We start from the raw sequence: 27,509 nt of genomic DNA, 5'->3' as shown, positions 1-27,509 counted from the left end.
GGCCCCTATAGGAGAATCACAATGCAGACCCTTAGGATTTTATGGTAAAGCCTTACTATCTGCTACAGATAACTATTCTCCTTTTGAGAAACAGCCTGTGGTCTGTTACTGGGCCTTAGTAGAAACTGAATGCTTAACCACCAAGTTACCAAGAGACTTGAGATACCTATCATAAGCCATAATAAACTTGGGTGTGCACAACAGTACTCCATCATAAAATAGAAATGGTATATAAAAGAGATAGGACTCAAGTAGATCCTGAAGGCACAAGTAAGTTACATGAAGAAGTGGCTCAAATGTCCATATCCCCCTTCTTTTTCCCAGACTAGAGCTATGGCCTCTTGGGGAGTTCCTTACAGTCAGTTGAGTGAGGAAGAGAAAACTCGGGCCTGGCACAGATGACTCTGCACAATATGCAGGGACCACCAAGAAGTGCACAGCTGCAGCACTACAACCCCTTTCTGGGTTGTCCTTAAAGGACAGTGGTGAGGGGAAATCCTCTCAGTGGGTGAGACTTCAAGCAACGCACCTGTCTGTTCATTTTGCTTGGAAAGAGGACTGGCCAGAGGTGTGTTTGTTTGTATACTGACTCATGGGCTGTTGCTAGGGGATGGTCAGGGACTTGGAAGGAGCATGATGGGAAAACTGGTGACAAACAGGTCTGGAGAAGAGGTATGTGGATAAACTTTTCTGAAAGGGCAAGAAAACACGAAGATAATTGTGTTCCATGTGAATGCTCATGAGAGTAATTTCAGCAGAGGAAGGTGTTTTTTTTCTTTCATGGGCAGGCACTGGGAATTGAACCCAGGTCTCTGGCATGGCAGGTGAGATCTCTGTCTGCTGAGCCACTGTGGCCCACCCCAGAGGAAGGTTTTGATAATCAAGTGGATAAGATGACCTGTTCTGTGGATCAAAGTTATTCTCTTTCTCCAGACATTCCTGCCATTGTCTAATGGGCTCATGAACAAAGTGGGCATGGTGGTAGGGATGGAGGTTATGCATGGGCTCAGCAACACAGACCTCCATTCACCAAGGCCGACCTGATTATAGCCACTGCTGAGTGCCCAATCTGCCAGCAGCAGAGACCCACTCTCAGTCCCTGATATGGCACCATTTCCTGAGGTGATGAGCCTGCTACATGGTGGCAGGTTGATTACATTGGACAACTTCCATCATGGAAGGAACAGTGATTTGTTCTAACTGGAATAGACACATATTTTGGATATGGGTTTGCCTTCCTTGCATGCAATTCTTCCACAAAAAGTACCATGCATAGACTTATGGAATGCCTTATCCACCATCATATTTCACAACAGCATTGCTTCTGATCAAGGACTCACTTCACATAAAATGAAGTGTGGGAATGGTTCCTTTTAAGAGTGAACTATTTTGGAAAAAGCTTTAGAGCCATGAGAGCCCACACAGCCAGAGACCTTTGGAGATGAAGAAGAAAAATGCCCCTGGGGGAGCTTCATGAAACAAGAAGCTCAGAGAGAAAGCTAGCAGACTTTACCAAGTGCTCTTCCAGTTGAGAGAGAAACCCTAAACTTCATCGGCCTTTCCTGAGTGAAGGTAACCTTTTGTTGGTGCCTTAATTTGGACATTTTCATAGGCTTATTTTAATTTGGACATTTTCACAGCCTCAGAACTGTAAACTTGCAACTTAATAAATTCCCCTTTTAAAAAAGCCATTCTTTTTCTGGTATATAACATTCCAGTAGCTTGCAAACTAGAGCTGGGATCCTGGAAGCCAGCAGTTGGTATCCCTATGCACAGAGCCCTTGCTGCCAAGACACAGGGCCTGCCCCCACTCCTGAGGCAGGCTGGTTTGGGTGCCTGGTTTAGGCTTAGACTAGGGCGCCCTCCTATCTGGAGGAGTGGGGACACAGAGCTTAGCTGATTGGACAACTGGCTGGTGAATGAGATTTCCTGGTTTCTGCTGCTTCTATCTTTTCTCCACATAGGCTTGGAGCACTCATGGTGTACATGAGTGGAGAGGCAGGGACAAGGGAGTCGGCTGCGCTATATTTCCAGGCACTCCTGGGCTGGCTGTGGGCAGACTGAAATACTCAGTCCCACAGCCCGAGGTCATTCCATACGGGAGCCTGGGGATTACCAGACCCATCGTGCCCATGCTTGTCGATGGTACGACCCACCCCCCAGCACTGGGGTTGGGAGCTTTCAGTGCACACAGAGACCTGCAGCCTTGACTGGGAAGACACAGAAAGTGCTATCTGGCAAACTGCCTTTCTGCCCACCTATTAACAGATCTTCAATTAGAGTTGCACCTCCTGCATGAGGTTGTTTTGGCAGGAAATCACTGACAAACCCAGTGCAAGAGTGCTTGGGTTCAATGCAAACCCAAGCAACTCTAAAATCTTAGATGAGCGAGGGAAATCATCTTTCAAAATAACCTCATCAAGATAACCAAATGCCTCAAAGCTAGCAGAAAATCACAAAGCAGGAGAAAATACAAGAAAATATGGCCCGGACAAATGACTAAATTAAAACACTGAAAAGAGACAGAATTTGGAACAACTAATCAAAGATGTTCATACAAATTTACCAAATAAGTTCAATGGGTTGGTTAAAGACATAAAGGATAGCAGGAAAACACTAGAAGAGAATAAAGAAGAATTTGAAAGAACAAATTAAAAAATAACAGATCTTACAGAAATGAAAGGTATTGTAGATCAAATTAAAAATATACTAGAGGAGTCCTTCGCCCTTGGGTTTGAGAGAAAAAGACTGCGTTTGAGGAGGAATTAGATGAGGAATATGTGACAATCACTTTAGTTCCTATAAAAGAGGAACCTCAAGAAGAGCATCAAATGGAACCAAGTACTTCTACTGCAGAAGTTAAACCAAGAAGTCTAGGAAAAGGGATAAAGTTCCCCTTCCTCAAACAAATGAGCAATCCAAAGCTTGCTCAAAACCTAAAGTACCAGTGCTTCCCTTGCCAACCATTTTACCTCCAATTAATAAGGTACACCGGACACCTTGCAGAAGTGTTGCCAACATTTTAATTTGAGTACTGATGGCCCCAAAACAGAGGTTTATCTGAGACTCCAGCAATATGCTTACCCTGAGCAAAAACAGGATATTCCTGACACACTGTGGAAAGCCAAGTTATAGTCATGTTCCAAGAATTGCAAGACAATGGCCAAGACAGGAAAGGGTGAGAAAAAGTAGAGAGAAGAAATGACTAAAAAAATTGAAGTGATAACCAGCTCAGGAGGCAATGTTGGCATCATGGACAAGAACTGTTCCAAGAACAGTTCAGCCTAAGACTGTGAATTCATGTCCCACACCTACTTCTGTTGAGACGTTTTTGCTGCAAGCCTCAGGTGTCAGATGGTGTGTGGTCCATGGCAAGCTCTCCCTGCAGACACAAAGGACTGGGCTCACCTGCAGTGCCATGCAGGGCAGGCCTGGGTACCTGACACCCCCAAGAGGATGATCTCTCTCTGTTACCAGCCTGTACTTTTGCATCTGCAGATGTAGAAGACGATATGTTGTGCCCAGGATGTATGAAGAGGAACAAGAAGTGAATGAAAAGATTAATTCTAATTGGGAAGGAGAAGCGATCTGCTTTGACTACACCACCATCTCTTTTTTTGGATGGGCAATGTTTTAATAAACAACAAATAACTGAGAATCCATAGCTAAAGTGACTTGGATCTCTGTAATTAATGTGCTGTGGACTAAACATTCTCGATGCTGCCTGCTTTCTTGAGTAAAAATGTGAATTTCTGGATTCTGGACTTTGGGTTTACTAAAAAGTGACTGCTATTGCTACTTTTTTATGAATTTGGTTTAGGATGAGGTTATTCCATCCACACCAATTAAAATGCTTCTCCATGTACTGGTTCCATAGAAATTATGGCTAGAGGAGGGTTCAAGTACAGAGAAAGTACCCATAAATATTTTAACATTGTGTGTAGCTATATAGAATATGTTTTTGCTACTTAAAAATTTTTATGTGTGTATATCCACAAATATTCAAAAAGTACTTGGATAGAGCATGAAATATTTCTCATTGTAATATCAACACAGTTAGCCTTGTTCAATCATATTGTGTATTTGCATTTGTACAATGAAATTTCTACAGTGGATTTGCTGTTAAAATTCGTACAAGTGGACAAAAAAATATACTAGAGACACACAACAGCACATCTGAAGAGGTAGAAGAAAGAATAAGTGAACCAGAGAACAGGACAACAGAATTTGAATGTGCAAAAGAACAAATGGTGAAAAAGATGGAAAAAACTTGAATTGAACCTCAGGGAAATGAAAGACAACATGAAGCACACAAGTATAAGAATCACTGGTGTCCCAGAAAAAGAGAAGAACAAAGGGATAGGAAGATTATTTCAGATAACCGGGGAAAACTTTCCAACCCTTATTAAAAATATAAATATGCAAATCAAATAAGCCCAATGAACTCCAAATAAAATAAATCCAAATAGACCCACTCCAAGACACATACTAATCATATTGCCAAATGCTAAAGAGAAGCAGAAAGTCCTGAAAGCAGCAAGAGAAAAGCGATTCAGCACATGCAAGGGAAGCAACATAAGACAAAGTTCGGACTACTCAACAGGCAACATGGAGGCAAGAGGTGGTGGTACGATACATTTAAGATTCTGAAAGAGAAAAACTTCCACCAAGAATTCTTTATCCAGTAAAGTCGTCCTTCAAAAGTGGAGAGAATAACATTTTCACTGACAAACGAATGCTGAGAAAATTTGTTAAAAAAGAGACTGGTCCTACAAGAAATACTAAAAGGAGCTCTGTCAGCTGAAAAAAAAATATATAGGTGAGAGAGAGAAGTCTGGAGGAAGGCTCAAAATTGAAGAGTATTAGTAAGGGTAACTTAAAGGACAAAGAGAGAGAGGGAAAAATAATATATAGATCTGACAAATAAAAACCAAAGGATAAGATAGTATATTCAAGAACTGTCTTTACAGTAATAACTTTGACTGTTAATGGACTAAACTCACCAATTAAAAGATACAGATTGAAAGAACAGGTTAAAAAATATGATCCATCTATATGCAGTTTATAAAAGACTTGTCTTAGACCCAAGGATACAAATAAATTGAAATTAAAGGATGGAAAAAGATATTCTATGATGAGTTATAATCAAAAGAAATCATAAGAGACAAGGAAGGACACTACATATTAATAAAAGGGACAATTCACCAAGAAGAAATGACAATCATAAATGTTTATGCACCCAATCAAGGGGCTCCAAAATACATGAGACAAACATTGGCAAAACTGAAGGGAGCAATAGATGTTTCAACAATAAAAGTGGGAGAGTTCAGTATACCACTCTCTTCTATAGACAGAACGACCAGACAGAGAATCAATATGGAAACAGAGAACCTAAGCAATGTAATAAATATATTAGACCTCATAGACATATATTGATCATTACACCCCAAAACACCAGGGTGTACATTTTTCTATAGTTGTCATAGAAAAATGTAGGACAGATCATATGCTGGGGCACAAAAGAGGTCTTATAAATTTAAAAAGATTCGTATTATTCAAAGCACTTTCCGTGACCATAAAGGAATGAAGCTGTAAACCAATAACCATCAAAGAACCAGAACTTTCACAAATATATGGAGATTAAACAACACACTCTTAAACAATCAGTGGGTCAAAGAAGAAATAGCAAGAGAGGGCAGTAAATTTTTGGAGATGAGTAAAAATGAGTATACAACATATAAGAACTTATGGGATGTGGCAAAGGCAGTGTTGAGAGGGAAATTGTGCATAAATGCCTATATTAAAAAAGAAAAAGGGCGGGCCATGCCTGCATGAAGGAGACCCAGGTTTGATTCCTGGTGCCTGCCCATGCAAAAAAAAACAAAAAAAAAAAAAAAAAGAAAGGGCGGTGCAAGGGTAGTTCAGTGGTAGAATTCTCAACTTCTCGACTCCCATGAGGGAGACCTGGGTTCGATTCCCGGACCATGCACCTACCACTCCCCACACACACCCCAAAATAAATGAACTGGAGAACAACAACAACAAAGAATAAAATAATAAAAAAGAAAGACTCAAAACCAGAAATTGGTTCTTTGAGAAAATCAATAAGACCAATGGCCCCTTAGCTAGGTTGCCAAAGAAAAAGAAGAGAGAGGATACAGATAAATAAAATCAGAAATGAGAAGTAAATAAAATAAGAAATGAGAGGGGGGTCATTACAATGGACCCAGAAGAAATAAAAAAAATCATAAGAGGATACTATGAACAACATATGCCAACAAACTAGTTAGCTTAGATGAAATGGACAAATTCCTAGAAGCATACAAACAACCTAAACTGACTTGAGAAGAAATAGAAGACCTCAACAAAGCAATTACAAGTAAAGAGATTCAATCAGTTGTCAAAAACCTTCCTACAAAGAAAAGCCCAGGGCCAGATGGCTTCATTCCAAAAAGAACTAACACCATTCCTCTTCAAACTCTTTCAAAACACTGAGGAAAAAGGAACACTACCTTATTCATTTTATGAAGCTGATATCACTCTGTATACCAAAACTGGATAAAGATCCTACAAAAAAGGAAACTACAGGCCAATCTCCCTAATGAATATAGATGTAAAATTCTCAACAAAATACTTGGAAATTGTATATGGTAGTCCATGACAAACTCTGGGATCTATCATGTAACCATTTTTTGAACAGTGCTTTGAAAACTATTGCTTTTTTATTTCTTTGCTTTGCATATATGTTATCCTATACAATAAAAAAAGTTTAAAAAAATACTTGGAAATTGAATCCAATTCAATTATAACCTGGTATTTTCCTGGAACTTTGGCTACATGTGTGACACCTAAAACTCAGAGCTGGAGTTCTGCAGCTCTGAAAGCCAGCATTCCTATATATAGCAACTATTAAAGAAGCCTAAAAAGAGATCAAGCTTCAATTAGAGATAAGAATAAAGCCAATCTAGATGGGACTAAGGTAAATCAGAATACTGGATAAAGGATAATATTATCTGTATTTTAGAACTTCATTTACTGTATGAGACCAAAGGAAGAGAGGTTTATTTTGTCCAAAACCTAAATTTTCTGTAGCACACAAACTAACTTAACCTGTCAGGCCAGTTCAGTTAAACTAAACACATGGAGTTTAAAATTGGGAATGAGGGCTTGCAATTCAACATAGCTTAATGTAATATCTGATAAATCCCAGAGTATGTTGGGCAGATAATTAAAAAGTATTAAAAAATAAATGTATTGGCAAGGTTCCTTGAGGGACTGGAGAAAAAATATGGACCTATTAAACTTTTCCACCTGGGAAACCCCTGAAACTCTCTCAAACATTAGGGATACCCAGGTTAATAGGACAAGCCCTTAATCTTGAGGCTTGCTTTTATGAAACATAATTATGTAGCAAAGAAGCTAAGCCTACCTATAATTATGCCTAAAAGTCAACTCTGGAGAACCTCTTTTGTTGCTCAGATATGGCCTCTCCCTCTCTAAGCCCAACTCTGCAAGTAAAATCATTACCCTTCTCCTTACATGGGATATGACATCCAGGGGTGAAAGTCTTCATGGCAACATGGGACATGACTCCCAGGGATGAGCTGTCCCTGGCACTGTGGGATCAATAATTTCTATCTGAGCACAAGAGGGAAAAGAAATGTAACCAAATAAGGTATCAGTGGCTAAGAGATTTCAAAGAGTTGAGAGGCTATTCTGGAGGTTACTCTTATGCAAGCTTCAGCTAGATATTGCTAATTGCCATGGAATGTCAAATCCCAACAAACAGTATTTCTGTAAACCCTAAAGAATTACCAGGGCTCTATCTGAGATTCTATAAAAGTTTCATTCACTAAGTTTATTTTTCAGGAACCTAAAACCTCCAGGGAGCCAGATAAGCCGAGAAACTCAGAGTTACCATTCTCTCCAAAAGCATCAACTAATTGTATCCCTCTATCCCATAATGCTGACACCCCTTTTCAAAATGAAGAAGTTAGAGTGGTCATTGCCCAAATATCCCTAAAGATTGGGAGAAGGATCAAAGGAGAAGGAGTCATAACAGAGAAGACAGGAATTAACAAATGAGTATGACTACTGAATCATTATATTGATATTTATTTTTAGTCTCCAGTGTCTCAGAGCAACTAGAAGGAAATATTTGAAATTGTGGAACTGTAACCATACCATACTTTGACATTTGTTCTATAGTTACTTGTAAAATGCATTTTGAAATTTATTGCTTTTTTGTATAAATGTTGTTTCACAATAAAAAATGTTTTAAAAATTCCCTTCTTCACAAATTGTATCTATAGATTCAATTAAATCCAAATCAAAATCCCAGAAGAATTTTTCATAGAAATTGACAAGTTGATTCTAAATTGATATGACAATACAAGCAGCTAGAATAGAATAAAGTTCAGAAATAGCATCATACATAGAAGGACAAAGGTGAAAATGTAACTTACCAGACAAAGCATAATATTTTCAACAAATGGTGCTGGAACAATTATGTATACATATGTATACAACAAAAAAAGAACTTCCATTCTTACCTCATACCATATACAAATATTAACTCAAAATGTATTATAAAGTTAAATGCAAAACTTAAAACGATAAAACTTCTTAAGAAAACATGAGACAAAAACTTTTGCGACCTGGGTCAGACAAAGATTTCGTAGATTCAACATAAAAAGCATGATCCATAAAAGAAGAAATTGATAAATTGGACTTTGTTGAAATGAAAAACTTCTGTTTTCTGAAGAATCTTTCAGAAAATGAAAAGACAAGCCACATACTGAAAGAAGATACTTGCAAAGCATATATTGATAAAGGATACTTGTATCCAAGTATATAAGGAACTCTCAAAACTCAGTGATAAGAAAACAAATAATAAAAATATGGGTAAAGATTTGAATGGATACTTTATTAAAGATATACTGATGGCAAATAAGCATATGGAAAGATGCTCAACATAATTACTCATTAAAGAAATGCAAATTAAAGCCATTTCAGGTACCTCTCCACATCTATTAGAATGATTAAAATTTAAAAGACTGGCCATTCAAAGCGTTGGTGAAGATAAGAAAGAACTAGAATTCTCACTATCTGGTGGAAACAATAGTACAATCACTTCGGAAAAACAACTTGGCGGTTGCTTAAAAGGTTGAACCTATACATACCTACCATATGATTTAGTAATTTCACTCCTAGATATTTATTGAAGAGAAAAGAAAGAATGAGTCCATATAAAGATTTGTACATAAATGTTCATAAAAGCTGTATTTGTAATAGCCCAAAACTGGGAACAACTTAAAATGCCCATCGATAGGTGATTATATAAAGAAACACTCATCCATGATAAAAAATAATGACCTCTAGATACATACTACAACATACGTGAATCTCAAAATAATTCTGATGAGTGAAAGGAGCCAGACAAAAAAGAATCTATAATGTAATATTCCATTTGTATAAAATTCTAGAAAATGCAAACCAACTAACTTATAGTAACAGAAAGCAGATTAGTGGCTTAGGTTGGGGTATAGGGGGCAGGAGGAGAGGGAGGGAGGAAGGAGGATGGACTTGTTCAGTGGATCGTGTGTCAATCACACCTCAATTAAAAACAAAACTTTTCATCTGTATAACATCTTGTTAAAATGCAGATGGTGATTCAGCAAGCCTGTGATTCTGCATTTCTAGTAAGTTCCCAAGTGATGCTGATGCTTGCTGGTCTGGGGAGCCCACTTGGAGGAGGCTGACTTGCAGAAGACTTTGCCAACATCCAAGGGCTTGCCACATATGGTGGGTGGAAATGATGTAAAACACTTCCAAGCCGAAGTGGATCCCCTGCAGGTCCTCTACCAGGGGTAACCATGCAGATGACGAGGCCCTAAGGGATCCTGGTCCCTACAACAGCTCTGCTTGGAGGAAAGCTGCCTAGCCTGCAACGTGAGTGAGAAATAAATTTCTATTTTCCTTCAGCTATTACCTATTGGGTTTATTTGTTGCAGTGATTAGCCTAACCTAACCAACAAAGAAATTACTGGAAGTAGGTGCACTGAAGCAAAAACCTAAAATATTCAGCATGCAGCACTTTGAGACTTACAGCAGGGGTTGATGGATACAGACCAGGGAGCCAGGGAGCTTGTGTGGCTCATCAGCCAAGCACAGCTCTCCATAAATCTGGGGCTGTGATGACTTGGAACACAGTATGTCTACTGAAGCCTGCAGCTCTGGGGCAGGGGAGAGAGTTCCTGTGTATATGCAACTCCTTGCTGCTTTTTAGCAGTAGTACTAGAAAATGATGAGCTAGGAGAGAACTTGCATGTTTGGCAAACAGATGGAATGAAATGGAGAGTTTTGAGATTAAAAACTGCAGAAAGATAGAAAAGTTAGAGATGATCTAAGGCCTGAACAACAAAGACTTCCCATTGAGTAAAAAAAAATAAAAGGCCTCACTCTGTAGGGAAAATCAGGTTAATGGTGTTGCTCTTCCCCAGTCTTAGTGTTTCCTATGACTTCAAGGTACCTGCCTTTAAGTGAGAGAGCTGGGCATGGGGGTGAGAATAAAAAGAAATAAAGGCAGCATGAGGTTCTTATCCAGGAAAGAATTTTGGATGTGGTTACTGGCACGTGGGACTGATTAAGAATAAACAGATGAGAAGCCTTATAGGTTTCGTATAGAGATATGAGTCTAGTTAAACAGTCTAGTGGAGACTGAAACCCTCATAGGAACCCCAAACTGTTAGCAGCAGGAAAAGGAGGAAGCTATGAAAGCTGTACACCTAAAAGGAGGGCTCACTTCCCACGGCCTGCCTCCCTCCCATGGCCAAGGAGGACCCTTGCAGAGTGCAGAACCAGGGTTTCAAGGAGGAACTGCCCCCACAGCCAGGGTAGAGGTCTTCCCAGTGCTTCTCAGCAAGGGTCCATCGCTGCCTCATTCCTGAATGGGACTTATTGTTGCAGTTATTCTGTCCTTCTCCTCTATTGTTGTTGATGTGTGCATGTATGAGATAAGCCATTCCTAGACCTTACAGAGAAGACTATATGTTACCTGGAAATCTTGAACTATGAGACGGATGCAGTGATGGGTCTTTGGTTGACTCCCTTGGGGCAGGAGGTGAACGCATGTGTGTGTAGAAGGAAGGTATACGCAGCTATAAACTGACAGGAGTATACAGTAGAAGTGCCTGACAGCCTTCCACCGGAATTCACTGCCCACTTTTCCCAGAGCACAGAATGGATTACATTTCCTAGCCTCTCTTGCAGTTCATGTGACCAAGTTCTTCCCATTGGAATGGGAGGAAACAGGTGCCACTTTCAGGCCTTTACAAGAACAGGTGGGCCTTCCTGCTCCCCCCACTTCATGCATATTGGATAGGGTGACCTGACCTCGACCAGGTGACCTGATGCAGGTTATGCCTGAGCTGGAAGGAGACTGGGTTCCAAAGGTGGAAATAAACCACTATTGGCTTGAGCCATAGCATTTTGGGGTTTATTTGTTACAAAAGTTTAGCCTTCCCTAACTACTGGTATATCTAAGAGAATAATAACAAAACTCAGGAGTCCAACAACAGGGATGGATTAAATAAATTGTGGTACATTTATATAATTTAATACTATGCCATTAAAAATGAGTGGTTTTGAGTGGTACAATGGTGGCTCCGTGGCAGAATTCTCACCTGCCATGCAGTAGACCAGGGTTCGATTCCTGTTGCCTACCCATGCAAAAAAAATAATAAAAAAAAAATGAGTGGTCAACGCTCAGTGATGAGTCTGGCCCTGGCACTATGGGATTAACAATGCCATCCTCACCAAAAAGGGGAAAAGAAGTGGCTGACAGAGTTCAAATAGAGTTGAGAGACTACTCTAGAGGTCACTCTTATTCAAGCTTCAGTTAGACATTGCTACTTATCATAACTTGCTAGACCCCAACCAAAACCATTCCAGCCAATCCTAAAGAACATTAGGGCATTATATAAGATTCTACAAAGGTTCTATGTACTAGGTAACTTTCCAGAAACCTACAACCTCCAGATGTGTCCCTGGATCAGATAAGTTCTGAAATGCAGAGGGGCCAGCCTCTCCAGAACATTAAATAGTTCCATCTGCCACCCCATATTATCGACAGTTCCTTCCAATATGAAAAAGTTAGAATGGGCATAGTCCAAATATCCTTAAAGAGTGGGAGAAATATCAAAGGTGATGGTGGAGATATACAGAGAAGGTAGGGTTTAACAAAAGAGTATGACTGCTGAATCATTATATTGATATTTCTTTTAGTCTCCAGTACCTTAGAGCAGTTAGAAGTAACAACCTCAAATGGTGGAATTGTAGCCCATACCAAACTCTGAAATCTGTTCTACAACTAATTGTTGTAGGGTGTTTTGAAATTTATTGCTTTTTTGAATATATGTCATTTCTCACAAAAAAGAAAAAAAAATTTCTTCTAGCCTCCAGTGTTTTGGAGCAGCTAGAAGGAAAAATCTGAGATGGTAGAATGGTAACCCATAATAAACTCTGAAATCTGTTCTGTATCTACTTATTGAAGTGTACTTTGAAAATCATTGCTTTTTCTTTGTACGTATGTTATATTTAGCAATAAAAAACATTAAAAAAACAAGTGGTCGAGGGTGGGCCATGGTGGCTCGGCAGACAGAGTTCTTGCCTGCCATGCCGGAGACCCGGGTTCGATTCCTGGTACCTGCCCATGAGAAAAAAAAAAAAGTGGTCAATAGTGAGATGGCAAGATGCTTACAAGTGCTGCTGCTAAGGAAGAAAACAGGCTCTATATAGGATGGTCTTTTTTTCTGTAAGGAAAAAAAGCAAGAGAAAAGGAAAAAAACACATTTTATAGTTGTATAAATATTTCTCTATATAAAGTGTGTTATGTGTGCATGTTTGCATATTTAGAGAGTGAGAGAAAGAGAAGGGAGGAAGAGATCTCTGTATGGAAGGTAGTCTCTTACCCTGGATCACTCAAAGTTCCCGTTTTCCTCAAATTCATCAAATGGACACTCTGCTTTTTGACATTCAGAATCTGATTGAGGCAGTGGAGGCTCAAGCCCTAAAAGCCAGAGTTAAGGAGAACATGACTATTTTTCAGCATATTACAATCTCTTTTTTTAAATTTTATTTATTAAATATACAATACAAACACAAATATTCTTACCATATCATTCCATTCTACATATATAATCAGTAATTCACAATATCATCACATAGTTGTATATTCATCATCATGATCACTTCTTAGAATATTTGCATCAATTCAGAAAAAGAAATAAAAAGACAACAGAAAAAAACTTCATACATACCATACCCCTTACCCCTCCCTTTCACTGATCAGTAGCATTTCAATCTACTAAATCCATTTTCACATTTGTTCCTCCTATTATTTATTGTTATTCTGTATGTTTTACTTCTCTGTTGATAAGGTAGATAAAAGGAGAATCAGACACAAGGTTTTCACAATCACACAGTCACATTGTGAAAGCTATATCATTATACAATCATCTTTAAGAAACATGGCTACTGGAACACAGCTCCACATTTTCAGGCAGTTCCCTCCAGTCTCTCCACTACATCTCGACTACCAAGGTGATATCTATTTAATGTGTAAGACTAACCTCCAGAATAACCTCTCAACTCTGTTTGGAATCTATCAGCCATTGACACTTTATTTTGTCTCATTTCGCTCTTCCCCCTTTTGGTCAAGAAGGTTTTCTCAATCCCTTGATGCTGAGTCTCAGCTCATTCTAGGATTTCTGTCCCATGTTGCCAGGAAGGTCCACACCCCTGGGAGTCATGTTCCAAGTAGACAGGGGGAGGGCAGTGAGTTTGCCTGTTGTATTGGCTGGAGAGAGAGGCCACATCTGAGCAACAAAAGAGGTCTCTTGGGGGTGACTCTTAGACCTAATTTTAAGTAGGTTTGACCTATCCTTTGTGGGGTTAAGTTTCATGTGAACAAACCCCAAGATTAGGGGCTCAGTCTATTGCTTTGTTGTCCCCACTGCTTGTGAGAATATTAAGAATTCTCCACTTGGGGAAGTTGAATTTTCCCCCTTTCTCACCATTCCCCGAAGGGGACTTCGCAAATACAAACTTTTATTTCCATAAGTTCTGTGATTTGTTTTTTCAGACTTTCAATTTCTTCTTTTCGTACATCCCTTGCCTTCTTTAATCCTCCTTCAATTTGCTGATTTGATTTTTGATGAGATATTCCACGTCTGTTCGAACATCCTGAATTAATTGTTTCAACCCCTGTATCTCATTTGAATGGTTGGTTTGTTCCTTTGACTGGGAGCCATATCTTCAATTTTCCTAGTATGATTTGTTATTTTTTGCTAGTGTCTAGGCATTTAATTTCCTTAATTAGTTATTCTGGAGATTGTTTTCACTCTTTTACCTAGAATTTTCTGGCTGGATGGCTTTCTTCTCTATTTGTTCTTTGACATTCAGTTCAGCTTATTCTAGGCTCTAGCATAGGTTTTGTTTAATGGTTCAGAATGTTTCAGTTCTTTTTTTGTTTCTTGCCCAGCCTGCATGGTGCTTTTTTTTTTTCCTTAGGAAGGTCTACTTAGGTATAGAGACTCCAGTAAGATTTTTCCAGACCAGGCTGGCCTCCTCTCATGAGGAAAGAGTCACCTGTGTCAGTTTTCCCTGAGGATGAGACCCAGCAGGTTGACAGACTTTCCTATGAGGCTTTTAGACTGTGTTTTTCCTATCCTGCTCAGTAGATGGTGCTTGTCTGCCTGCGGGTCCCACCAGCATAAAGTGATGCGGTACCTTTAACTTCAGCAGACTCTCCCTGCTAGGGGTGTGGTGGAGACAGAGGAGAGGTTGTAGGTTGGCTTTAATCATTTCAGTTTTCCAGACCCTGAGGTCTGAATTCCTTGTGGGAGTCCACCTGAGCTGGGGCCCACTCCTCTCCTGGGGAAGGCACAGCCTCCAGGGAATTCATTGCTTTCACCTGACCAACCTCTTTGTCTCTCAGACAAGCTTAATTTTACCCTTGCCTGGGGCAGTTGGGGCCCGAGAAGCCTTGCAGTTGTAAAAAAAAAAAAAAAAATCCTTTTCAGAGCAGGACCCCTGTTCCTCGGGTTTGTTAATCAAGAGTTTAAGTTGGTATGTTGCTTTATGTATCTCTAGGTCCTATGCCCCACCCCCTTTTTTTAGGGTACTGACCTGTTCAAGTATTTTGTGCTGTCTGATCCAAAAAACTTCGGTTTTTTTTTTCCCCATCAGCTCTGCCTGCTCTATGCCAGGACAAAAGCTAGTAACTTTAGCTTTTATTTGAGGTTTAGCTGAGGTGGGGGCTTATTTTTAGTAGTCAGAATTTGCTAATTAATTCCACAATTAGAGCTTGGTTGAGCTCAGTCCCTTGCTATTAGTAAAGTCTCTTTCCTATCCCCTCTGGGAAGCAGCCTGTGGGGGAGGGGCGCCAGTCTCCATGGCTTTGCGTTCTGGGTGGGATTGCAGCTGGTCCAGCTTGTCCGGACTGGTGTACGCTTTGTGTCTGGTCACTGATGTGGCCCCAGCAGTGTTCTGTACTGTTCCTGGCTATATACTAGCCTCTCTGGAGGATGAACTAAATTCCATACCTCACTAAGCTGCCATCTTTGACCTCCTCTCCCTTAACCAGTTTTAAGTGTGCAACTCACTGGCATTAACTGCATTCACAGCATTGTGCTACTATCACTCTCATCCATTACCATCACTTTTTCATCGTCCCAAATAGACTCCATAATTATGGGAGACCTGTTGCTTTTTTTCAGTAAGTAACTTCCAAGAGCCTAAAGTGTCCAGGTCTAAGGGGATGGGGTCTGAGTTGAGAACCACCAGCTCTGCCATAAGGAGCCTGCTGAAGAGATGGATGACGAAGCAGCAAGAGCAAGTTGGGAGCCCATAAGGAAGAGACAAATACAGATGAGTTGAGAAGGATGGTGATGGGTGGAGGAATGGAAGATGCTAGAGAGGGAGGGGTGGCCACAGGGCCTTGTGAAACAACTCAGCTGGATTTAAGCCTGAGAAGTCACCAAAGGATTTCAAGTGGCTGGTGGTGTTAACATTTACATCTTCCAAAAGTCATTCTGGTTGCCATGAAGAGGACTCAGAGGCCATTAGATGCTGCCCTTGAACCACTGGCAAGTTCAGTAAAAAGACGGCAAGATGGCACGGGGCTGAGGAGTGAGCAAAAAGGAGAAACGGGGTAGAGAACACAGGCAGCATTTTTTTAAAAGGTTGACTCTGAAAGAGAAGCGGGAGAACGGGCATAACAACCATAATCAGAGCCCTTGCACATTAGAGAGCTCACTCTGCTCAGTATTGCTCTGTCTGTATGTAAAATTGACTCATACAGTCTTCATAAGAGCCCTGTGAGGTAATTACTATTATTATCTGTATTTTAGAGAGGAGGAAACTGAGGCTCTGAAAGTCTAGGTAACTTGCCCAAAGTCATATAGAGTTAAGTGGGGAGCTGGGATTTGAAACCAAGCGGTCTGGCTCCATGGGAAAGAGTACATACCTGGAAATCAGAACAGTGTTCAGAAAATTGAGGGGAAAGGTGTTTGAGAATAAATGATATTTAAGAAAGTTATTGAAAACTCTTGAGTATGCTTGAAACAACTTGGCTATGTGAATGTACTTTTTTTTTTTTTTAATAATCCTTGACCATTCATTGCTTTATTAGTCAAATATAGATAATACTACCGAAATTCCCAGTCTTTACTCATTTAATTGTTAACCTCATAGCTTAAGATGATTTAGTTGACTTGTGAGTTATGCATATTCATTTTCCAAATAATTTTAAATCAGCCTAAGACTGCTTAGGGTATAAAGGGTAGCAGATGATGGAAGCCAGAATAGGATCTGTAGGTAAAAATCACCATTTTAACAGATTATACACCTTCTTACAATTACAGTGTTTGATCTACAAAGGGCAAAAGCCAGTATTAGGCCTGTCAAATTTCTTTTCAGACTAAGACCACACAAATAGAAATGAAGAAAAGACTATCAGCCTCTATTAGCACATGTGTGGATGTGTTGGATGACGCTACCCTCAGACGTAAAGCAGGTAAAGTAAAAAATATTTAGACGCTATGGAAAGTGTGAACATTAATAAGATTCACTTTTAAGGAAATCCTGAAATTTTCTTCAGAATTTTAGATGATGCTAACCGAAATTTAAGGAATAACATGATAATGTTATGATGAACAATACATAAGTGTTGTAAATATTGGAAAGGATCACCAGAATGACCTAGGAATTTCTTTCATAAACATTAAAAACAATATGAATGTATTAAGTTGCAACTCCAGATAGAGGTTGGAACATATCATATTAACATCTTCAAGGTCCTTTCTAGATTTGCCACTACCTTTTTACCTATAACCAGCAAATCTTAATCAAAGAAATTATAGAAAAGAACTATTATGTTTAAGTATATAAATCAAGAAATTATAAATTATCATATTCCCAACTATATCCCATATTTGTTTTTTTAATTTATTTTATTTTATTTTATTAATTAAAAAATAACAAACAAAACATTTAGAAATCATTCCATTCTACATATATAATCAGTAATTCTTAATATCATCACATAGTTGCATATTCATCATTTCTTAGTATATTTGCATCAATTTAGGAAAAGAAATAAAAAGACAATGGAAAAAGAAATAAAATGATAATAGAGAAAGAAAAAAAAAAAACTACACATACCATACCCCTTACCCCTCACTTTCATTTACCACTATTTCAAACTGAATTTATTTTAACATTTGTTCTCCCTATTATTTATCTTTATTCCATATGTTCTACTCTTCTGTTGATATAGTAGCTAAAAGGAGCATCAGACATCAGGTTTTCACATTCACAGAGTCTCATTGTGAAAGCTATTATCATTGTTCAATCATCATCAAGAAACATGGCTACTGGAACACAGCACTACATTTTCAGGCAATTCCCTCCAGCCTCTCCACTACATCTTGAACAACAAGGTGATATCTACTTAATGCGTAAGAATAACCTCCAGGATAACCTCTTGACTCTGTTTGGAATCTCTCAGCCATTGACACTTTGTCTCATTTTATTCTTCCCCCTTTTGGTCGAGAAGGTTCTCTCAGTCTCTTGATGTTAATTCTCAGCTCATTCTAGGGTTTTTCTCAGTCCTTTGATGCTGAGTCTCAGCTCATTCCAGGATCTTTGTCCCATGTTGCCAGGAAGGTCCACACCCCTGGGAGCCATGTCCCACGCAGAGAGGGGGAGGGTGGTGAGACTGCTCATCATATTGGCTGGAGAGAGAGGCCACATCTGAGCAACAAAAGAAGCTCTCTTGGGGGTGACTCTTAGGCCTAAATTTTAAGTAGACTTGACCTATCTTTTGTGGGGTTAAGTTTCATGTGAACAAACCCCAAGAGTGGGGGCTCAGCCTATAGCTTTGGTTGTCCATACTGCTTGTGAGAATATCAAGAATTCAACTTGGGGAAGTTGAATTTCTCCCCACTCTCACCATTCCCCGAAGGGGGCTTGCAAATACTTTTCCAGTCACTGATCAAATCATTCTGATATTCATTGGGGGATCACTCTGGACAAACCAACAAAATTTCAAGTGCTACCTGAGATTCCAAGTACTTATGACATTCAATCAAACTATCTACATGAGTTATATTAGGAAATGCTTTAGTCAAAATCTAAATTTTGTAACAAATAAACATTTTTGGCTTTAGTCTTACACATAATGTAACATTTTGAAGTATTAGTTATCATCTATTTTCAGCACCCTGCAATAATGACAATCCTTTGTTCTTCCTCATGCAAAAACATTTTTAAAATTTGTACCTTGTACATTTCACTATTATTATACACTCTAGGCATTCCTAGATTATACCATCTTGATCTTTAACATCTATCTTTATTTCTGATTTCACTTATGTCCCCAGCCCTCCTCCCTCTATCATTCTCACATGCAGCTTCATTCAGTGTTTCAACATAATTACATTACAGTTAGATAGTATTGTGCTCTCCATTTCTGAGTTTTTGTATCCAGTCCTGTTGCACAGTCCGTATCCCTTCAGCTCCAATTACCCACTATCTTACCCTATTTCTATCCCCTGATGGTCTCTGTTACCAATTACATATTCCAAGTTTATTCACTAATGTCGGTTCATATCAGTGAGACCATACAGTATTTGTCCTTTAGTTTTTGGCTAGTATCACTCAGCATAATGTTCTCTAGGTCCATCCATGTTGTTACATACTTCATAAGTTTATTCTGTCTTAGAGCTGCATAATATTCCATCGTATGTATATACCACAGTTTGTTTAGCCACTCGTCTGTTGATGGACATTTTGGCTGTTTCCATCTCTTTGCAATTGTAAATAACGCTGCTATAAACATTGGTGTGCAAATGTCCGTTTGAGTTTTTGCCCTTAAGTCCTTTGAGTAGATTCCCAGCAATGGTATTGCTGGGTCGTATGGCAATTCTATATTCAGCTTTTTGAGGAACCGCCAAACTGCCTTCCACAGTGGTTGCACCATTTGACATTCCCACCAACAGTGGATAAGTGTGCCTCTTTCACCGCATCCTCTCCAGCACTTGTCATTTTCTGTTTTGTTGATAATAGCCATTCTGGTGGGTGTGAGATGATATCTCATTGTGGTTTTGATTTGCATTTCTCTAATGGCCAGGGACATTGAGCATCTCTTCATATGCCTTTTGGCCATTTGTATTTCCTCCTCTGAGAGGTGTCTATTCAAGTCTTTTTCCCATTTTGTAATTGGGTTGGCTGTCTTTTTGTTGTTGAGTTGAACAATCTCTTTATAAATTCTGGATACTAGACTTTTATCTGATATGTCATTGCCAAATATTGTTTCCCATTGTGTAGGCTGTCTTTCTACTTTCTTGATGAAGTTCTTTGATGCACAAAAGTGTTTAATTTTGAGGAGTTCCCATTTATTTATTTCCTTCTTCAGTGCTCTTGCTTTAGGTGTAAGGTCCATAAAACTGCCTCCAATTGTAAGATTCATAAGATATCTCCCTACATTTTCCTCTAACTGTTTTATGGTCTTAGACCTAATGTTTAGATCTTTGATCCATTTTGAGTTCACTTTTGTGTAGGGTGTGAGATATGGGTCTTCTTTCATTCTTTTGCATATGGATATCCAGTTCTCTAGGCACCATTTATTGAAGAGACTGTTCTGTCCCAGGTGAGTTGGCTTGACTGCCTTATCAAAGATCAAATGTCCATAGATGAGAGGGTCTATATCTGAGCACTCTATTCGATTCCATTGGTCGATATATCTATCTTTATGCCAATACCATGCTGTTTTGACCACTGTGGCTTCATAATATGCCTTAAAGTCCGGCATCGCTAGACCTCCAGCTTCGTTTTTTTTTCCTCAAGAAGTTTTTAGCAATTCGGGGCACCCTGCCCTTCCAGATAAATTTGCTTATTGGTTTTTCTAATTCTGAAAAATAAGTTGTTTGGGATTTTGATTGGTATTGCATTGAATCTGTAAATCAATTTAGGTAGGATTGACATCTTAACTATATTTAGTCTTCCAATCCATGAACACGGTATGCCCTTCCATCTATTTAGGTCTTCTGTGATTTCTTTTAGCAGTTTTTTGTAGTATTCTTTATATAGGTTTTTTGTCTCTTTAGTTAAATTTATTCCTAGGTATTTTATTCTTTTAGTTGCGATTGTAAATGGGATTCGTTTCTTGATTTCCCCCTCCGCTTGTTCATTGCTAGTGTATAGAAATGCTACAGATTTTTGAATGTTGATCTTGTAACCTGCTACTTTGCTGTACTCATTTATTAGCTCTAGTAGTTTTGTTGTGGATTTTTCCGGGTTTTCGATGTATAGTATCATATCGTCTGCAAACAGTGATAGTTTTACTTCTTCCTTTCCAATTTTGATGCCTTGTATTTCTTTTTCTTGTCTAATTGCTCTGGCTAGAACCTCCAACACAATGTTGAATAATAGTGGTGATAGTGGACATCCTTGTCCTGTTCTTGATCTTAGGGGGAAAGTTTTCAATTTTTCCCCATTGAGGATGATATTAGCTGTGGGTTTTTCATATATTTCCTCTATCATTTTAAGGAAGTTCCCTTGTATTCCTATCTTTTGAAGTGTTTTCAACAGGAAAGGATGTTGACTCTTGTCAAATGCCTTCTCTGCATCAATTGAGATGATCATGTGATTTTTCTGCTTTGATTTGTTGATATGGTGTATTACATTAATTGATTTTCTTATGTTGAACCATCCTTGCATACCTGGGATGAATCCTACTTGGTCATGATGTATAATTCTTTTAATGTGTTGTTGGATACGATTTGCTAGAATTTTATTGAGGATTTTTGCATCTATGTTCATTAGAGAGATTGGTCTGTAGTTTTCTTTTTTTGTAATATCTTTGCCTGGTTTTGGTAAGAGGGTGATGTTGGCTTCATAGAATGAATTAGGTAGTTTTCCCTCCACTTCGATTTTTTTGAAGAGTTTGAGGAGAGTTGGTACTAATTCTTTCTGGAATGTTTGATAGAATTCACATGTGAAGCCGTCTGGTCCTGGACTTTTCTTTTTAGGAAGCTTTTGAATGTCTAATTCAATTTCTTTACTTGTGATTGGTTTGTTGAGGTCATCTATTTCTTCTTGAGTCAAAGTTGGTTGTTCATGTCTTTCCAGGAACCCGTCCATTTCATCTAAATTGTTGTATTTATTAGCATAAAGTTGTTCATAGTACCCTGTTATTACCTCCTTTATTTCTGTGAGGTCAGTAGTTATGTCTCCTCTTCCATTTCTGATCTTATTTATTTGCATCCTCTCTCTTCTTCTTTTTGTCAATCTTGCTAAGGGCCCATCAATCTTATTGATTTTCTCATAGAACCAACTTCTGGTCTTATTGATTTTCTCTATTGTTTTCATGTTTTCAATTTCATTTATTTCTGCTGTAATCTTTGTTATTCTTTCCTTTTGCTTGCTTTGGGATTAGTTTGCTGTTCTTTCTCCAGTTCTTCCAAGTGGACAGTTAATACCTGCATTTTTGCCTTTTCTTCTTTTCTGATATAGGCATTTAGGGCAATACATTTCCCTTTTAGCACTGCCTTAGCTGCGTCCCATAAGTTTTGATACGTTGTGTTTTCATTTTCATTTCCCTCGAGGTATTTACTAATTTCTCTTGCAATTTCTTCTTTGACCCACTCGTTGTTTAAGAGTGTGTTGTTGAGCCTCCACGTATTTGTGAATTTTCTGGCACTCCGTCTATTATTGATTTCCAACTTCATTCCTTTATGATCCGAGAAAGTGCTGTGTATGATTTCAATCTTTTTAAATTTGTTAAGACTTGCTTTGTGACCCAGCATATGGTCTATCTTTGAGAATGATCCATGAGCACTTGAGAAAAAGGTGTATCCTGCTGTTGTGGGATGTAATGTCCTATAAATGTCTGTTAAGTCTAGCTCATTTATAGTAATATTCAGATTCTCTATTTCTTTATTGATCCTTTGTCTAGATGTTCTGTCCATTGATGAGAGTGGGGAATTGAAGTCTCCAACTGTTATGGTATATGTGTCTATTTCCCTTTTCAGTGTTTGCAGTGTATTCCTCACGTATTTTGGGGCATTCTGGTTCGGTGCGTAAATATTTATGACTATTATGTCTTCTTGTTTAATTGTTCCTTTTAATAGTATATAGTGTCCTTCTTTGTCTCCTTTAACTGTTTTACATTTGAAGTCTAATTTGTTGGATATTAGTATAGCCACTCCTGCTCTTTTCTGGTTGTTATTTGCATGAAATATCTTTTCCTAACCTTTCACTTTCAACCTATGTTTATCTTTGGGTCTAAGATGTGTTTCCTGTAGACAGCATATGGAAGGATCCCGTTTTTTAATCCATTCTGCCAGTCTATGTCTTTTGATTGGGGAATTCAGTCCATTAACATTTAGTGATATTACTGTTTGGATAATATTTTCCTCTAACATTTTGCCTTTTGTATTATATATATCATATCTGACTTTCCTTCTTTCTACACTCTTCTCCATACCTCTCTCTTCTGTCTTTTCGTATCTGACTCTAGTGCTCCCTTTAGTATTTCTTGCAGAGCTGGTCTCTTCGTCACAAATTCTCTCAGTGACTTTTTGTCTGAGAATGTTTTAAATTCTCCCTCATTTTTGAAGGACAATTTTGCTGGATATAGGAGTCTTGGTTGGCAGTTTTTCTCTTTTAGTAATTTAAATATATCATCCCACTGTCTTCTAGCTTCCATGGTTTCTGCTGAGAAATCTACACATAGTCTTATTGGGTTTCCCTTGTATGTGATGCATTGTTTTTCTCCTGCTGCTTTCAAGATCCTCTCTTTCTTTTTGCCCTCTGACATTCTAACTAGTAAGTGTCTTGGAGAACGCCTATTTGGGTCTAATCTCTTTGGGGTGTGCTGCACTTCTTGGATCTGTAATTTTAGGTCTTTCATAAGAGTTGGGAAATTTTCAGTGATAATTTCTTCCATTAGTTTTTCTCCTCCTTTTCTCTTCTCTTCTCCTTCTGGGACACCCACAACACATATATTTGTGCACTTCATCTTGTCCTTGAGTTCCCTGATACCCTGTTCAAATTTTTCCATTCTTTTCCTGATAGTTTCTGTTTCTTTTTGGAATTCAGATGTTCCATCCTCCAAATCACTAATTCTATCTTCTGTCTCTTTAAATCTATCATTGTAGGTATCCATTGTTTTTTCCATCTTTTCTACTTTATCCTTCACTTCCATAAGTTCTGTGATTTGTTTTTTTAGTTTTTCTATTTCTTCTTTTTGTTCAGCCCATGTCTTCTTCATGTCCTCCCTCAATTTATCGATTTCGTTTTTGAAGAGGTTTCCATTTCTGTTCGTATATTCAGCATTAGTTGTCTCAGCTCCTGTATCTTATTTGAACTATTGGTTTGTTCCTTTGACTGGGCCATATTTTCAATTTTCTGAGCGTGATCCGTTATCTTCTGCTGGCATCTGGGTATTCAGTCAGATTTCCCTGGGTGTTGGACCCAACAGGTTGAAAGGTTTTTCTGTGAAATCTGTTTTTCTTATCCTGCCCAGGAGGTGGCGCTCGTGGCACACGTTTGTCTGTGGGTCCCACCAGTAAAAGGTCCTGTGGGTCCTTTTACTTTGGAAAACTCTCGCCGTGGGGGAGGTTCACCAGCTGAAGCGGCTTGGAAGAGTGCCAGCCGGCCCGGGGTTCCGAACGCGGGGAGTGTCGCCGGCCGCCGCAGCCTGGGAGAGCGCCCGTCCGAATTTCCTAGTCGGCCCAGGGCGCCAAGCGTGGCAGGAGGGCGCCAGCTGCCGCGGCCCGGGAGAATGCAGTGTTCCCAGCCGGACCGGGGAGTCATGTGTTTTGAAGGGACCCCCCCCGGTCACCGTTCTCCGTGGCCTGGGGATTTCCGATCCAATTCTCTCAGTTGGTCCGGGGGGCCGCGCGTGGTGGCGGCGCCAGCCGCCGCGGCTTGAGGGGACCGCCTGTCCACTTCTCCCAGCTGTCCGGGAAGGAGGAAAGGAGGGACTCCGGCTGCTTGCCGCCCTGCCTGGGGAAGCCCGCGCCCCTCGGCGATCTCACCAGAGCGGGTTCTCCCAGCCAGTCAGCCATTCCAAGATGGGGTACGCTGTCTTTTTGGTCTTTGTCCTGGCTCCGGGAGCTGTTCTGTATCGTTTCTACTCCCCTAGTAGCTGTTCTGGAGGAAGAAAGGTGAGGATGGCAAGGCTATCGAGGACGGTGGCGGAGGAGCCGGTGAAGGCGGAAGAGGGCACGGTGGTGGTTGGAGAGCCGCTGGAGTAGGAGGAGAAAGGGAGGGATAAGATGGTGGATGGAGTGCCGCCAGAGCAGAAGGGGAAAGAGAAGGGCTAGATGGCGGTGGGAGCGCCGCCGGCGGATAAAGAGGAAGAGGAGGGCTAGATGGTGGCGGGAGCGCCAGCAAAGAAAGAGGAAGAGGAGCTCATTGTGGTTTTGATTTGTATTTCTTTAATGGCCAGGGATGTTGAGCATCTCTTCATGTGCCTTTTGGCCATTTGTATTTCCTCTTCTGAGAAGTGTCTGTTCAAGTCTTTTTCCCATTTTGTAATTGGATTGGCTGTCTTTTTGTTGCTGAGTTGAACAATCTCTTTATAAATTCTGGATACTAGACCTTTATCTGATATGTCATTTCCAAATATTGTCTCCCATTGTGTAGGCCGTTTTTACTTTCTTGATGAAGTTCTTTGATGCACAAAAGTGTTTAATTTTGAGGAGTTCCCATTTATTTATTTCCTTCTTCAGTGCTCTTGCTTTAGGTGTAAGGTCCATAAAACTGCCTCCAAGTATAAGATTCATAAGATATCTCCCTACATTTTCCTCTAACTGTTTTATGGTCTTAGACCTAATGTTTAGATCTTTGATCCATTTTGAGTTCACTTTTGTATAGGGTGTGAGATATGGGTCTTCTTTCATTCTTTTGCATATGGATATCCAATTCTCTAGGCACCATTTATTGAAGAGATTGTTCTGTCCCAGGTGAGTTGGCTTGACTGCCTTATCAAAGATCAAATGTCCATAGATGAGAGGGTCTATATCTGAGCACTCTATTCGATTCAATTGGTTGATATATCTATCTTTATGCCAATACCATGCTGTTTTGACCACTGTGGCTTCATAATATGCCTTAAAACCAGGCAGCGTGAGACCTCCAGCTTCGTTTTTTTTCTTCAAGATACTTTTAGCAATTTGGGCACCCTGCCCTTCCAGATAAATTTGCTTATTGGTTTTTCTATTTCTGAAAAGTAAGTTGTTGGGATTTTGATTGGTATTGCGTTGAATCTGTAAATCAATTTAGGTAGAATTGACATCTTAACTATATTTAGTCTTCTAGTCCATGAACATGGTATGCCCTTCCATCTATTTAGGTCTTCTGTGATTTCTTTTAACAGTTTCTTGTAGTTTTCTTTGTATAGATCTTTTGTCTCTTTAGTTGAATTTATTCCTAGGTATTTCATTCTTTTAGTTGCAATTGTAAATGGAATTCGTTTCTTGATTTCCCCCTCGGCTTGTTCATTGCTAGTGTATAGAAACACTACAGATTTTTGAATGTTGATCTTGTAACCTGCTACTTTGCTCTACTTGTTTATTAGCTCTAGTAGTTTTGCTGTGGACTTTTCAGGGTTTTCGATGTATAGTATCATATCATCTGTAAACAGTGATAGTTTTACTTCTTCCTTTCCAATTTTGATGCTTTGTATTTCTTCTTCTTGTCTAATTGCTGTGGCTAGAACTTTCAACATGATGATGAATAACAATGGTGATAGTGGACATCCTTGTCTTGTTACTGATCTTAGGGGGAAAGTTTTCAATTTTTCCCCATTGAGGATGATATTAGCTCTGGGTTTTTCATATATTCCCTTTATTATTTTAAGGAAGTTCCCTTGTATTCCTATGCTTTGAAGTGTTTTCAACAGGAAAGGATGTTGAATCTTGTCAAATGCCTTCTCTGCATCAATTAAGATGATCATGTGATTTTTCTGCTTTGATTTGTTGATATGGTGTATTACATTAATTGATTTTCTTATGTTGAACCATCCTTGCATACCAGGGATGAATCCTACTTGGTCATGATATATAATTCTTTTAATGTGTTGCTGGATTTGATTTACTAGAATTTTGTTGAGATTTTTGCATCTATATTCATTAGAGAGATTGGTCTGTAGTTTTCTTTTTTTGTAATATCTTTGCCTGGTTTTGGTATGAGGGTGATGTTGGCTTCATAGAATGAATTAGGTAGCTTTCCCTCCACTTCAATTTTTTTGAAGAGTTTGAGGAGAGTTGGTACTAATTCTTTCTGGAATGTTTGATAGAATTCACATGTGAAGCCATCTGGTCCTGAACTTTTCTTTTTGGGAAGCTTTTATTTCTTTACTTGTGATTGTTTTGTTGAGGTCATCTATTTCTTCTTGAGTCAAAGTTGGTTGTTCATGCCTTTCTAGGAACTTGTCCATTTCATCTACATTGTTGTATTTATTAGCATAAAGTTGTTCATGTGAATGTAGTTTTTTAATTGTAAATTTTATAAACTCTAAATATAGATTGAGAATTTCTAATGAAAATCTAACATCTTAATTGAGATGTCCTGGGATTTTGGATTTTAAAGAATTAGTATGAATTCTCCATAGTGGTTGTTTTTCATTTTTTTTATTAGTGTATGTGCAGCTTGAAAGGATTATGTGCCCTAGAAAAGCCAGGTTTTAATCCTGATCCATCTCGTGGAGGCAGCCTTTCTTTTAATCCCTATTCCATACTGTAGATTGGACACACGATTAGATTATCTCCATGGAGATGTGAAACACCCAATTGTGGGTATTAACCTTTGATTAGAGGGAGGTGTGGCTCTACTCATTCCAGGAGGGTCTTGATTAGTTTACTGGAATCCTTAAAAGAGGAAATATTTTGGAGAGAGCCACGAATACCATGAGAACCCACACAGTTAGAGACCTCTGG

General features: G+C 39.1%; 1 protein-coding gene across 8 annotated transcripts in view; it reads right to left on the bottom strand.

The window, feature by feature from the left end:
- PIP5K1B (phosphatidylinositol-4-phosphate 5-kinase type 1 beta) overlaps positions 1-27,509 on the bottom strand; it is a 484,296-nt gene that overhangs the window by 21,208 nt on the left and 435,579 nt on the right. For all 8 annotated transcript variants that reach the window (XM_077148356.1, XM_077148359.1, XM_077148357.1 and 5 more), the window contains one exon: positions 12,972-13,069. In XM_077148356.1, coding sequence (XP_077004471.1) covers positions 12,972-13,069 — 98 coding nt within the window. The remainder of the gene's footprint in view (positions 1-12,971; positions 13,070-27,509) is intronic.

The sequence above is a fragment of the Tamandua tetradactyla genome, chromosome 2 (genome assembly GCF_023851605.1).
Source record: "Tamandua tetradactyla isolate mTamTet1 chromosome 2, mTamTet1.pri, whole genome shotgun sequence".
Taxonomy (NCBI): Eukaryota; Metazoa; Chordata; class Mammalia; order Pilosa; family Myrmecophagidae; genus Tamandua; species Tamandua tetradactyla.
The sequence above is the reverse complement of the archived record's forward strand: the minus strand, read 5'-3'. Positions and strand labels throughout refer to the sequence as shown.